Here is a 14445-nt window from a genome sequence, read left to right as displayed (position 1 = left end):
AAATACTAGCTAGTTGAGCTCACAAATCAAACTCTTTTCTCTGAAGAACTATGGTACATCAGATGGGGTGCATCAAATGGGCTTCACGCAAATGTATCATTTACTCACACAATGTTATTAATAAAGGAAGTATAATCAAGGTCATAATTTAATTAATGTTTGTTGTTTCATCAAGGGTATTCTTAAATGAAATGAATGGTTTCTCACTGAGAGTCCATGGTGATGGACACGTGGCCACTATGCACTCTGGTACTGACACCAACTTGGCCTTGATGCCAAGGTGCTCGTGGGTTTACCCACCAACATTACTCTAAGTTCAACATGAATAATGTTTCAGTGTCATTATGAATATATTTTTGACTCTGGACCATCTGAAAGGGTCTTGAGGAGCTTCAAGGGTCCAATGTCCACAGAAACAAAAACCAGGAAATCCACGAGAAATCCCTGCCTGTCCTGGGAGAGGGGGTAGAGTCAACTTTCCCCAAAGCACGCGGGCTGTATCGGGGAGCAGATATCTGATCTAAATGGGAATCTTAGGGCTCTCAAGAGGCAAACAGAACAGGAGGCTCACGGTCCTCCACTAACAAGCACAAGACAATAACTAGATTGTTTATTACAACCATGCGCAGGTTGGATTCAAGACAGCTGTGAGGGCAACTTCATTTCATTCAAAACTCCAAACAGTGTTTAAGCCTTTTAGAACAAGAATGCCCTCTCATTTCAGTTTTACAGGTAAAAATAAAACTCCACGCCCAAAGATGCTGTCCAACAGGACGCAAAGGCCGAAGAGAACAAGAAGGGGCCCCTCTGCCAGCAGAAACAACACAGGAAAGTGTTGGATAAAGGAAACCTGAAGACGTGATGCCGTCTGTTCAGGGTGCTCAGGAGCGCCTGCCAGCTGCACCGTTATCCGGCATGAACAAGTCTGGAGGAAAAGTGAGGCTTACCTTCAAGGTCAGCTGTGGACTGGCACTAAAGAGCGGACTGAGAAATTGCCCATGGGTTCCATTAAAAACGTGGTCAGTGAGCCTACTGAAGGACATGAGGACTACCACATGATGGCGTTTCAGTTGGGCCCCACGGAAACCTCTTACTACTGGGTGTACTGGGTTCCAACTCAATATGTGGATGCAATCAAAGACACTATGCTGGGGAAATGGCAGTATTTTTGAAAGCAGTTTCACCTCTGCCCCAGGAGACTGTCCCAAAGTGAAGGACATTGCAGGGAGAGGCTTGCAGCATCCCGGGATTTCAGAGTTCTGGAACTTTGTTCAAAAATATCTATATCCAATCTGAGGTGATGTGGTGACTGAAGCCAGAGGTGATGTACTTCCACCATTAGCTTAATTTTAACTTAAAATCACCAGTTCCCTTTCTTGCAGTCAGCTTCATACCATTTTTAAAAGTCAGAAAGATGGTAACGATAACCCTATATGCAAAACAGAAAAAGAGACACAGATGTACAGAATAGACTTTTGGACTCTGTGGGAGAAGGTGAGGGTGGGATGTTTCGAGAGAACAGCATCGAAACATGTATATTATCTAGGGTGAAACAGATCACCAGCCCAGGTTGGACGCATGAGACAAGTGCTTGGGCCTGGTGCACTGGGAAGACCCAGAGGAATCGGGTGGAGAGGGAGGTGGGAGGGGGGATCGGGATGGGGAACACATGTAACTCCAGAGCTGATTCATGTCAATGTATGACAAAACCCACTACAATACTGTAAAGTAATTAGCCTCCAACTAATAAAAATAAATGAAAAAAAATGTAAAAAAAAAAGTCAATACAGTGGAAATCAATAAATCTGAATTCTGAAAAAAAAAAAACTCGAGTGGAGGAGGAGTACTGGACTCCGTTCTAAGCTGCTAGTGAGGAAATGTCATTCTTTTTCCTCATCTTGCAGGCGGAGACGAGCTTCCCTTTGCTTCTGTGGGTGCTACTATTCAGATCACACCCTTCTGTTACCACTAGGGCATAGTCAATTTACAGTACAACTGATCAGCTTACAGCTTTCTTTAATTACATTCCACACCTGAGTTCAGGTAGCATCAGCCAGCGTGGCCCAGGGCCCTGACACACAGACCTCACAGCATTCCGTGTGTGCATCCTGTGGCTTGTCACACGGACACAACCAAGTTTATTCCACTCTGCTCCCTGATGGCTCCATGGAGACGCCAAGCCTTTGGAGAATCAATACTCTGTCTTAGTATCACGCCAAGTTAAATCTCCTCCATGTGAAGATTGCAGAATGATTACCCTGTGTTTTTTTCTAGTATGCTCTTTTACTTTTTAGGTTAACTGTTTTGTATAAGTTCCCCCACTGTCCGGCTCTTATTTTCATGTAGGTTGTCATGTTTATAACCTTTCCCCAAAATACACAGAAGTAGTGACATCGTTTGACTAATTCATTCGTTCTCCTCTGATTTTGAATGCCACTTCCGTGAGACCCAACACAAAATACACGGACACAGTAGTACCAGGGAAAGACTTGCTTTTGCCCTTCTGAGCTGTCTGCCTCTTCGCTCGCAACATAATATCACGGTCACGCTACAATACTTGTAGTGCCTACTGGGAAAATTCCTCAGGCTACAAACTGTTGCTACAAAAATCACCACAGAGTTAGGAAGTTAAATAAAACTAGTTTATCCTACCGTTCTGCGGGCAGAAGTTTGGAACGGGCCCCATGCGGTCGTGAAGGTCCCGAGCAGGGCTGTGTCCTCTGGGGCTCCAGGGGACGGTGCGTGCCCTCGTCTTGCCTTCTCCCCAGCCCCAGCCCTTCCTCCATCCTATGAGCCGATCGAGGGGCCCAGGTGAGTCAGTCCTCCCCTCCACGCATCTCTGCAAGCTCCTTTCCTAGCCCCTCCTTACATGTTAAGGCACCTCGTGATTCTATGGGGAACACCTGATTAACCAAGGACTGCTTCCTTCAGGTCATGGAACTGGCAATCCTGATTCTGTTTGTGCTCTAAATTCTCTTTTGCCGTGCAAATTAACACATTCACCAGCTCCAGAAACTACATGGACGTCTTCAGATGGCCATCACTGCGCCTGCAAAGCTCATTATGCCTTTTAAAAAATGTTTGATTGTTTCCCTACAAGATTACAATGCTTTTTTCTTTCTTCTTCTTTTGTTTTGGAGGCACAGGGTGAAATGTGGGGACTGGAAAAGACCCCAGACAGGGGTGGAACCCGCACCATCTGCAGTGGAATTGTGGAGTCCTAAGTTCTGGACTCTCAGGGAAGTCCCTATAGCGCATTTTCCTTGTTGTTTTTGTTCAGTCACTCAGACATGTCCCAACTCTTTGATACCCCATGGACTGCAGCACTCCAGGATTCCCTGTCCTTCACTATCTCCCCAAGTTTGCTCAAACTCATGTTCAATTAGTCAATGATGCCATCCAACCATCTCATTCTCTGTCTTCCCCTTCTCCTCCCACCTTCAATCTTTCCCAGCATCAGGGTCTTTTCCAATGAGTCAGGTCTTCGCATCAGGTGGTCAAAGTATTGGAGCTTCAGCTTCAGTCCTTCCAATGAATATTCAGGACTGATTCCTTTAGGATGGACTGGTTGGATCTCCTTGCAGTCCAAGGGACTCTCAAGAGTCTTCTCCAACACCACAGTTCAAAAGCGTCAATTCTCTGGTGCTCAGCCTTCGTTATGGCCCAACTCTCACATCCATACATGACTACTGGAAAAACCAGAGCTTTGACTATATAGACTTTCATTGGCAAAGAGATGTCTCCGCTTTTTAATATGCTGTCTAGGTTTGTCATAGCTTTATTCTAAGGAGCAAGCATCTTTTAATTTCATGGCTGCAGTCACCATCTGCAGTGATTTTTGCAGCCCAAGAAAATAAAGTCTGTCACTGTTTCCATTGTTTCCCCATTTGCCATGAAGTGATGGGACCAGATGCCATGATCTTAGTTTTTTGAATGTTGAGTTTTAAGCCAGCTTTTTCACTCTCGTCTTTCACCTTCATCAAGCAGCTCTTTAGTTCCTCTTTGCTTTCTGCCCTAGGTTGGTGTCAGCCGCATATCTGAGGTTATTGATGTGTCTCCTGGCAATCTCCATTCCGGCTTGTGCTTCATCTAGCCTGTCATTTCGCATGCTGTACTCTGCCTATAAGTTAAATGAGCAGGGTGACAATATACAGCTTTGGCATACTCCTTTTCCAATTTAGAACCAATCTGTTATTCCATGTCCAGCTCTAACTGTTGCTTCTTGACCTGCATACAGGTTTTTCACAAGGCAGGTAAGGTGGCCTGGTATTTCCATCTCTTGAAGAATTTTTCAGTTTGCTGTGATCCATACAGTCAAAGGCTTTAGTGTAGTCTAGGAAACATATTTTCTGAAATTCTCTTGCTTTTTTTATGATCCAACAAATGCGTATGTGCTAAGTTGCTTCAGTCATATCTGACTCTTTGTGACCTTATATACTGTAGCCAACAAGACTCCTCTGTCCATGGGATTATGTAGGATAGAATACTGGAGTGGGTTGCCATGCCCTCCTCCAGGGGATCTTCCTGACCCATGGATCGAACCCACATCTCTTACACCTCCTGCATTGGCAAGCAGGTTCTTTATCACTGGTGCCACCTGGGAAGTAGAAAGGTGGAGGAACTAGATCAAATTGCTATGATCCAACAAATGTTGGCAATTTGATCTCTGGTTCCCCTGCCTTTTCCAAATCCAGGTTGAACATCTGGGAGTTCTCAGTTCATATACAGTTGAAGCCTGGCTTGGAGAATTCTGAGCATACTTTGCTAGCATGTGAAATGAGGGCAAATGTGCAGTAGTTTGAACATTCTTTGGCACTGCCCTTCTTTGGGTTTGGAATGAAAACTGACCTTTTGCAGTCCTGTGGCCACTGCTGAGTTTTCCAAATTTGCTGGCATATTGAGTCCAGCACTTCCATAGCATCATCTTTTTAGGATGTGAATTAACATACCTGTAATTCCATCACCTCCACTAGCTTTGTTCACAGTGATGCTTCCTAAGGCCCACTTGACTTTACACTCCAAGATGTCTGGCTCAAGGTAAGTGATCACACCATCGTGGTTATCTGGGTCAGTGAGATCTTTTTTGTACAGTTCTTCTGTGTATTCTTGCCTCCTCTTCTTAATATCTTTTGCTTCTGTTAGCTCCATACCGTTTGTCCTTTATCGTGCCCATTGTTGCATGGGCACGATAAAGGACATTTGTTCCCTTTGTATCTCTAGTCTTTCCTATCCTATTGTTCTAAGTCCCGCTATGTCCTTTTCCTTTGCATCTCTCGCCCCCACAAAATAAAACCAGTTTGGTGGACTGTAAGGAGATCCAACCAGTCAATCCTAAAGGAAATCAGCCCTGAATATTCATTGGAAGGACTGATGCTGAGGCTGAATCTCCATTATTTTGGCCACCTGATGTGAAGCACTGACTCACTGAAAAAGACCCTGATGCTGGAAAATATTGAGGGCAGCAGAAGGGGGTAACAGAGGATGAGATGGTTGGATGGCATCATTGACTAAGTGGACATGAGTTTGAGCAAACTCAGGTAGATAGTGAAGGACAGGGAAGCCTGGCCAGCTGCAGTCCATGGGGTCACAAACAGTCAGACATGACTGAGCAACTGAACAACAAAAAAAATTAAAGTCATGGTGTGAGGTGAAATGTCATAGTGTGAGAGTTGGACTACAAAGAAAGCTGAGAGCTAAAGAACAGATGCTTTTGAACTATGGTGTTGGAGAAGACTCTCAAGAGCCCCTTGGACTGCAAGGAGATTAAACCAGTCAATCCTAAAGGAAATCAGCCCTGGGTGTTCATTGGAAGGACTGATGCCCGAAGCTGAAGCTCCAAACCTTTGGCCACCTGATGTGAAGAACTGATTCACTGGAAAAGACCCTGATGCTGGGAAAGAGTGAAGGTGGGTGGAGAAGGGACGACAGAAGATGAGATGGTTGGATGCCATCACCGATTTGATGGACATGAGTTTGAGCAAGCTCTGGGAGTTGGTGCACGACAGGGAAGCCTGTTGTGCAGCAGTCCATGGGGTCTCAAAGAGGTGGACACGACTGAGTGACTGAACTGAACTGTGAGGCTGAATATCATGAACCCTAATAATCAAGGATAAAAACCAAGTTTACATTTACCATGCTGGAAAGGTGAGTACTTTCCTGTACATAAAATATAAAATGTTTTTCATAATCAAAATAAAGTTACACTTTATCACCAATCTATAATACAGCTGGTCTTCCCAGATGGCACTTCCAATGCAGGAGATGTAAGTACATGGGTTTGATCCCCTGGAGAAGGGCATGGCAACCCACTGCAGTATTCTTGCCTGCAGAATCCCATGGACAGAGGAGCCTGGTGGGCTACAGTCCCAAGGGCCGCAGAGAGTCAGACACAACTAAAATAACTTGGCATGCAGACATTCGCGTGATACAGTTACATAATAAAATATTTTTCTGAGTATTTTATTTTTGTGGTATGTCAGCCTGTAAACATTTCGCATTCTAAATATCCCTATGCAAATCCAACTTTGTATTTGTAAAGTTATGTTCTTTTTTTCCCCCTCCTTAGACTTCTGTTCTTAAAGTGCTCTCCATTGTCCCAACTGAGGAAGTTCCATGCCCCACAGAACCTGTTTCCACCCTTCAAGGATGAAACCAAACTCCACCTGGTTTTCTCAAGCCTGAAACTGGAGAGGCATCCTTCACCCTTCCCTCCCCTCCTTATCACTAAGGTCAAGTAACCTTCTGGCTATCTCTTGCCAAAGTCACATCTTGGCTTGTTTTTCTGTATTATTTTTATTTGCCTCTGTAACAAATTAATCCCATCGTCCCACCCCAGACCAGCAAAGGTCATGGCCTCTTTATCTGTTCTCTCTTTATCTCTGACACCCTGCAAGAAGTGGGATGTGGAATGAATGCTGGATACATACTTGCTAAATCAATATTTCTTTGTAAAAACTTGAAATGATACAGGAAGTCCGGCTGACCTTCATCTACTCTTACTTGCCCTCCCCTGAGAAAACCACAGTTGTCAGTAGTTTTTAAGATATTTACATCTGGAAATACCATTTTTTGTTTTTTTTTTTTTACAGAAAGGGGCTAATAGTGCATATATTATCCAGCAGTCTTCCCAGATAGCTCAGTGATAAAGAATCTGCTCGACAAGCAGGAGACACAGGAGACTCGGATTCAATCTCTGGGTCCAGAAGATCCCCTGGAGGAGGAAATGGCAACTCATTCCAGTATGCTTGTCTGAAAAACCCCACAGAGAGAGGAGCCTGGCAGGCTACAGTCCATAGCGTTGCAAAGAGTCAGACTCTACTGAGCATGCATTATCCAGCAACTTGCTTTTTTCAACTAACATGCAGATCTATGATGATACATTTGGGTCTACTTTTTTAACTGCTTTGTAGCATTTCATTTCATATGTCATCTTAGTGTATTCATGTAAACACTTTGCTACTGACTGTTCATTTAACTAGATTTATTGAGTGGATGATATCTGTCCATTTGATCTGCCTGAGAAGATTCCAGGAGTCCAGAACACCTTGCATTTCACAACGTCCCATTCACTTGCCCCTCCCATCATCTTCCATACCATTCTGCACTCAGGTGGGAAAGGTGTAATAACTTTAGCACACAGAGGGTAACTTAATTTCCTTTTTAATGATTTTTTATTGAAGGATAATTGCCTTACAGACAACTTCCTTTAACTGTTGTTGTTCAGTTGCTCAGTAATGTCCAGCTCTTTGCAACCCAATGGACTGTGGCATGCCAGGTTTCCCTGTCTGTCACTATCTCCTGGAGTTTGCTCAAACTCATATCCATTGACTTGGTAACTGAGGTATCATTAACACAAACTTTATTTACAATAATTATCAGATTTTGTGATATACAATGATTAAATTTTACATTGCTAACAGCCATAGCTCAATCCAGAAGAAATTTTAACTCTTAGGACCCTGACGACACAGTCTGATCAATAAAAAAGATTTGGAAGCATAAAATATATTCCATGAAGATAAAATGACGTGGCAGAAGTGGAATGAAAATGTTTTCAAGGAGATAAAGGATCAATGTAAAATTCTAATTGGGAAAAATCTTGTTGATGTTCAGTCACTAAGTCGTGTCCTACTCTTTGAGACCCCATGGACAGCAGCACTCCAGGCTTCCACGTCCATGAGATTTTTCAGACAAGAATACTGAAGTGGATTGCCATTTCCTTCTCCACGGGCTCTTTCTTGACCCCGGGACCAAACCTGAGTCTCCTGTGTCTGCTGCATTGCAAGCAGATTCTTTTTTTTTTTTTCCATTTATTTTTATTAGTTGGAGGCTAATTACTTTACAATATTGTAGTGGGTTTTGCCATACATTGACATGAATCAGCCCTGGAGTTACATGTATTCCCCATTCCGATCCCCCCTCCCACCTCCCTCTCCACCCGATTCCTCTGGGTCTTCCCAGTGCACCAGGTCCGAGCACTTGTCTCATGCATCCAACCTGGGCTGGTGATCTGTTTCACCCTAGATAATATACATGTTTCGATGCTGTTCTCTTGAAACATCCCACCCTCGCCTTCTCCCACAGAGTCCAAAAGTCTGTTCTATACATCTGTGTCTCTTTGTCTGTTTTGCATATAGGGTTATCGTTACCATCTTTCTAAATTCTATATATATGTGTTAGTATACTGTAATGGTCTTTATCTTTCTGGCTTACTTCACTCTGTATAATGGGCTCCAGTTTTATCCATCTCATTAGAACTGGTTCAAATAAATTCTTTTTAATGGCTGAGTAATATTCCATGGTGTGCAAGCAGATTCTTTACCCACTGAGCCAACCCATGGGGTCCACTTAAAAGAATTCTGTAATCATTTAATTTAAAAATTTTATTCACAACTCATGGGAACTTACTTTTTAACTGATCAAACTTATGATAAAAATAACTGTAGATGTTAGCTTAAAAACAAGTGAGGGAAATAAACAACATACTTCTAGGGGGCATCTGAATTTTAAAAAAAGTAGGGCATATTACTTGCTGCACACAGCTTTCCTCAGCCTTGAGAACCTGTTAGCTCTTAACTTCAGTCCTTCAGACATGTTCTCACTTGGAAAGTGCTTCTTCCTTCTAATCCCTAGCTTTACCCTGGCAAGCTCACCCTAGAGCTTCATGTCAACTCTACCTGAGAAGGCTTCTATGTGCCCAGACTAAATGAGACCTCCTTATTATATGTCCCTATGGTACCGTGAATTCCTCCTTTACATAAAACTCACCCCACTGCAAAGGGTTAAAATATGTACAAGGTAAGGAAGTAGAGGCAGAAGGTGTGGACTGAGTACAGCCTAACAGGTGGGCAGGCGGAAAGGAGAGTAAGTTTGTGACTGGGAGTCTGCTGATAAGGAGGCTGCAGAACACAGGGGATAATCAAGTGGGAAGGGGCCAAGTTTGGATATAAATGGCAGCTCAAGTTCTCAGTGTCCCTATGCCAGAACTTGCACAAAACTTTACAACCTGGTGACCAATAGTAATACAGGGACAATCCACAAGAAGTAACGTATTTACACATGTCACACACATTTACTGACTTCATGTGTACAGACTGTAATGTTAACACTGAACCAGTTTTATCCCTTCATGTCTGTGTGCTTAGTCAGTCGTGTCCGACTCTTTGCGACCCCATGGACTATAGCTCACCAGGCTCCTCTGTTCATGGGATTCTCCAGACAAGAACACTGGAGAGCATTGCCATTTCTTTCTCCAGGTGATCTTCCCAACCCAGGGACTGGGAAGATTTCTTTCTGTTGCTTTCCTCCATTGCAGATTCTTTGCCTTCTGAATCACCAGGGAAGCTTATCCCTTCGTACATTTCCCTAATTGTACAGATGTCTGGTCTCGTTTAATTCAAGGAAGCATGGGGACACTGATTGTGCACATTTTCCATATCCATGAATTTTTCCCTCCAGTATGAATCTAGTTCTCACTGGGCATTGCTTTCCACAGAAAGAGGAGAGCGCTCACTTTGGCAGCACATATACTAAAATTGGAATGATACAGAAAAGATTAGCATGCCCCCTGTGCAAGGATGACATGCAAATTCATGAAGTGTTCCATATTTTTTTAAAAAAAGAAAAGACTGAAAATCCTGTTGAAAATCTCTGTACTGTGGATGCTTACCTGCTGGCAATATACCTGTGCAAACACTTGTTCCTTGAGCAATTTCCATTCATCTGGCTTTGTCCCTCAGGGTGACCATTTACCAGTCATGTTACATGTCAACTATGTGCAGACAGTCAAATCAGGTAGCCACTGTTCTGGATCGGATTACAATTTTCCACTGAAATGCCACTAAATGCACTTGGCTGGGCTTTCCTGGGTTCAATCAATGGGTCGGGAAGATCCCCTATTGAAGGAAATGGCAACCCACTCCAGTATTCTTGCCTAGAGAATTCCATGGACAGAAGAGCCTGGTGGGCTACAGTCTTTTGGGTTGCAAAGAGTCAGACACTTTCACAGGCTTGCATTCAGAAAAAAAAAAGTTTTTCCTTTTTTCACTTAAAGGATTACACAGTAAACCACACTCACTGTAGTCAAAGGACGGTAGAAGAATTCAGAAGGCCTCGGAATCTGTTTTCATAACAATAAAACAGCTGCCCTGATGTCTTAGATTTTTGTGAAGGTCACAGAAGTACATTAGTACTTTATTCCACACGTCCATGCGGACATGGCAACCCATTCCAGTACTCTTGCCTGGAGAATCCTGTGTACAGAGGAACCCATGGGGCTGCAAAGAGTCAGACACGACTGAAGCGACTGAACCACCACCACCATGCAAGTACCTTCAAGAACTACACAAAAAACGAGGCTAAGCATAAGCTATCAGGAAGACATTAAACAGCCAGGCCTGGGAAAGTGAAGCGAGAGTGAATCTGATAAGCCTAGAAGGGAAGGGAGTTTGGGTGAGAAAGGATCCATGTATATGCATGGCTGAGTCCCTCTGCTGTCCATCTGACACTATCACAACATTGTTAATCTGCTACGTGCTGTGCTGTGCTTATCAGTCCTGTCCGAGTCTTTGGACCATGGACTGTAGTCCTCTAGGCTCCATGGGGATTCTCCAGGAAGGAATGCTGGAGTGGATTGCCATGCCCTCCTCCAGCGGATCTTCCTAACCAGGGATCAGAGCACAGGTCTCCCCGCATTGCAGGCGGATTCTTTACCATCTGAGCCACCAGGGAAGCCCGTTCATCTGCTATACAGCAATATCAAATAAAAAGTTTAAAAATAAAATTTGGCATCCAAACAATTAAAAAAAAGAGTGAATCTGATAAGACAAACTAATGAACCTTGTAAAAAGGCTGTCCAGCTATGCGTGAACGTACAGTGATGAGAAAGAAGGGAACCTGATTCGGACACACGCTAGAGGGCGAGTGGAGGGCAGGAAGCAGGGTCCTGGGCACCCGGCGGGGAGCAGAGGCAGAGCCGAGGCGAGCGAGCGGGTGGGCGCCGCCGTGAAAAGGAAGCGCAGCCTGATTGTAGAACCCAGGGCGAGAGCCCCGAGAGCCCCTGGGACTCTTCTGTAACTACCCCAATTGTCTCCTGCTGGCCTTGACCCAGCCGGCCTGACCAATCTGTCAGCCGGGCAGCCAGGGTGTGCAGCACCTTCTAGGTGCCGAGCTTCACCTGTGCGCCCCAGGGGAAGGGGATGTCTCGGCTCGAGGGCGTATCCCGGCGTCCAGGGGCCCTCGGACGTGCAAGCAGGTGGTGGGGCGTCTCCGCAAGCCCACCTGTGCCCAGAGCCCGACCACGGGGCGCACGGCCACCCGGGCCCCTCACCGGCCCGGACCAACCGCACCTCGTCCCCACAGCCAGTCACCGCGTCGCCCCAGCGCGCGCGCCCCCGGAGGGGGGCGGAGCTGGGAGACCTTTGGAGCATGCGCAGTAGCCTGAACAGGGCCGTCCACGCGGCTGGGCAGCCGTTGCGTTTTAACCGTGTACAGGGCTCAACCAATCAGGAGGCGAGTTCTTGCCGCGGGCCCCCGCCCCCGGCGGGGGACTATGGCAACGGGCGGCCTATCGGGAGGCGTGTTGTTGGCGCGGAGCCCCGCCCCCGGCCGGGGCAGAGGGTCATGGGGTGTGAGCGGTCCTGAGCTCCCCAGCCCTTGAGGGCCGCGGCGTCCCTTGCCTCGGGCCGCGATCAGAGCGCCCCGCCCTTCTTTCGCCAGCGCGCCCGCCCTCCGGCGGCGGCCCGGCCCATGCGGCTGGGGGCGGAGGCCCGAGCGGGCGCGGGCCGGGCGTCTCAGGTGCGGCGGGCGGCCGGGCAAGGTGAGGGGGCGGCGGCGGGGCCGGGCGCGGCCAGCTGATTGGCCGGCGTGCGAGGGCCTCGCGGCGGCGGGAGGCGGCAGGGCATCGCAGGGCCGGCGGAGCGCCGGGCGCGCGGAGACGGAAGGATGCTGCTGTCCCTGGTGCTCCACATGCACTCGGTGCGCTGCGTGCTGCCGGCCGCCGTGCTCCTGGGCACGGCGCCCACCTACGTGCTGGCCTGGGGCGCCTGGCGGCTACTCTCCGCCCTGCTGCCCTCGCGCTTCTACCAGGCGGTGGACGACCGGCTCTACTGCGTCTATCAGAGCATGGTGCTCTTCTTCTTCGAGAACTACACCGGGGTGCAGGTGAGGTCCCCGCGCGCGGGCCGCCGCCTTTGCCGCTGTCGGGGGGCCCGGCGGCGGGGTGGGGGGTCGCGGGCGCATCTCCCAGCCTCGACCCGCCCCGTGTCTCCCGGCTGGTGCAGGTCCGAACCTGGGAACACGTGCCGCCACCCCATCCTCGCCCGCCACGTTCATGGTCGCGCTCCGGGGTTTGGCCCGATGCTTCGGTGCGGGCACCCCGAGTCTCTCGGTATAGCTTCAGGAACGCGGTTCTGTGGCCACAAGTAGGATCAACCGCTCCCAGCTTCTGAAACTGTCTGTCTCGTGCTTGGCGAAGTCGGTGCAGATGGACATTTAAGTAGGGCAGGCGGTTGACAGTTTCTGGAGCTTGGTCTGAGAGGAGATGGTCATGCTGGAACTCCAAAGTGCGCTCTTAGAAATCGGAGACCTTCTCTGCAGACAGATTGGTGTTACTCTTTGGACAGGCAGTGCAACTTTGTGTTTCGCGTTCTTCCCCAGGATGATTGAAAGCTGAGCATGAAAAGTAACACATTTGTTACTGGAGAAGCCTTACCGGAGATAACATTCTTGCCAAATTTGACTGGGCTTAAGTGTGTGGCTAATCTTTTTTGTCTTTCTGTTCCTTTCCTTCTCTGTAGAGAATGGATTATTTGTAGATTAAATTTGTAAAACAAGCAAAAGTAGAACCCCCTTTTTATTTAATTTTTTGAAGTCTTACACAAAAATAGCAACTGTGGGAAAAAATTGTTAATTTTCCTTTTGTTCTCCAATTTGGGGGGGGGGGGGTGAATTAGAGCTTAATTCTTGGTTTTCCTTATACCCAGCCCTCTTGTTTTCTTGTTGTGGATGGGTTGGAGTGAGTGGGAAGGCATTATTTTGTCTTTTTTACTACCCCCTAGTGCTGTTGCTTATACCCTCTTGTCCACCAGCTACTATTTTGAATTTGCAGTTGCCTTACTGTTAATGCCTGATGACTCTGAACTTGCCCCAGTTGGAGGTTTGGGGGGTGGGAACTAGAAGCCAGGGCCTCTGTTTAAATCAGTATTTGTGTTTCCTAGAAAAGAAAGACTGCTTTTCCAGATAATGGTTTGCTGATCTTTGACTTTTACAATGGGCTTCATTTAAAATTTTCACTGATTCAGAACAGTCATTTCCCCACTGTGTTCTTACTTCACCACAGTTGTCTAAACGTATGGTTTTGTCATGATACATATTTAATTTTACATCATATGTCAGTAGGTGCAGGCTAGGAAACAGACTCAAAACAATATAACACAGTCATTTACCTCTTCAAAAAATAATTCTAACTACAGTGTTTTGTTTTTGTTTTTTTAAATTTTGGTTAAAAGCATGTAACATGTCCCATGCAATACGACATATATGGCTGAAGTAATTTGTATAATAAGTTTCTTAAATTTTAAAAAATGGGTCTGAACTTTCCGGTGTTTCTGAAGTTGTATATCTCACATCTTGTTCAGTATAGACCTCAGCATGTGGTTTTTTAAGAGTTTAGTCTGTTGATCAGTTCTGTTCAATTCAAGGATTCCTAACAGACTTCATCAGGGACCCACACATGCTAAATAAAAATTTGAATTATGCTTGAGACCATCAGACATCCTTTTATAAATACATAAAGAACCAGTATCTAGTGATAATCTTCTAAATGTCAGGATTCATTTTTCTTGTGTATTTAAAAAAATGTTGCACTTTCTCCTCCTTCTACTGGAATAGATGAAAAACTGAACTTTGATATTTGCAGACCGAAATATATAGTGATACACAACATGC

At 46.1% G+C, this 14445-nt stretch overlaps 1 protein-coding gene and 1 non-coding gene across 2 annotated transcripts in view; both read left to right on the top strand.

Moving 5' to 3' along the window:
- Positions 1-10004: 10004 nt before the first annotated feature.
- On the top strand, positions 10005-10111 carry LOC139032667 (U6 spliceosomal RNA). The gene has a single exon (XR_011485246.1). It is a non-coding gene; the product is annotated as a U6 spliceosomal RNA (small nuclear RNA).
- A 1977-nt stretch (positions 10112-12088) lies between these two features.
- AGPAT5 (1-acylglycerol-3-phosphate O-acyltransferase 5) overlaps positions 12089-14445 on the top strand; it is a 42098-nt gene continuing 39741 nt past the window's right edge. Inside the window, exon 1 of the mRNA XM_020880883.2 lies at positions 12089-12660. Coding sequence (XP_020736542.2) covers positions 12442-12660 — 219 coding nt within the window. The 5' untranslated portion in view covers positions 12089-12441. The remainder of the gene's footprint in view (positions 12661-14445) is intronic.

This window comes from Odocoileus virginianus, chromosome 32, assembly GCF_023699985.2.
Source record: "Odocoileus virginianus isolate 20LAN1187 ecotype Illinois chromosome 32, Ovbor_1.2, whole genome shotgun sequence".
In the NCBI taxonomy this organism is placed as follows: Eukaryota; Metazoa; Chordata; class Mammalia; order Artiodactyla; family Cervidae; genus Odocoileus; species Odocoileus virginianus.
Note: the sequence above shows the minus strand (reverse complement) of the source record. Positions and strands in the feature narration are given on the sequence as shown.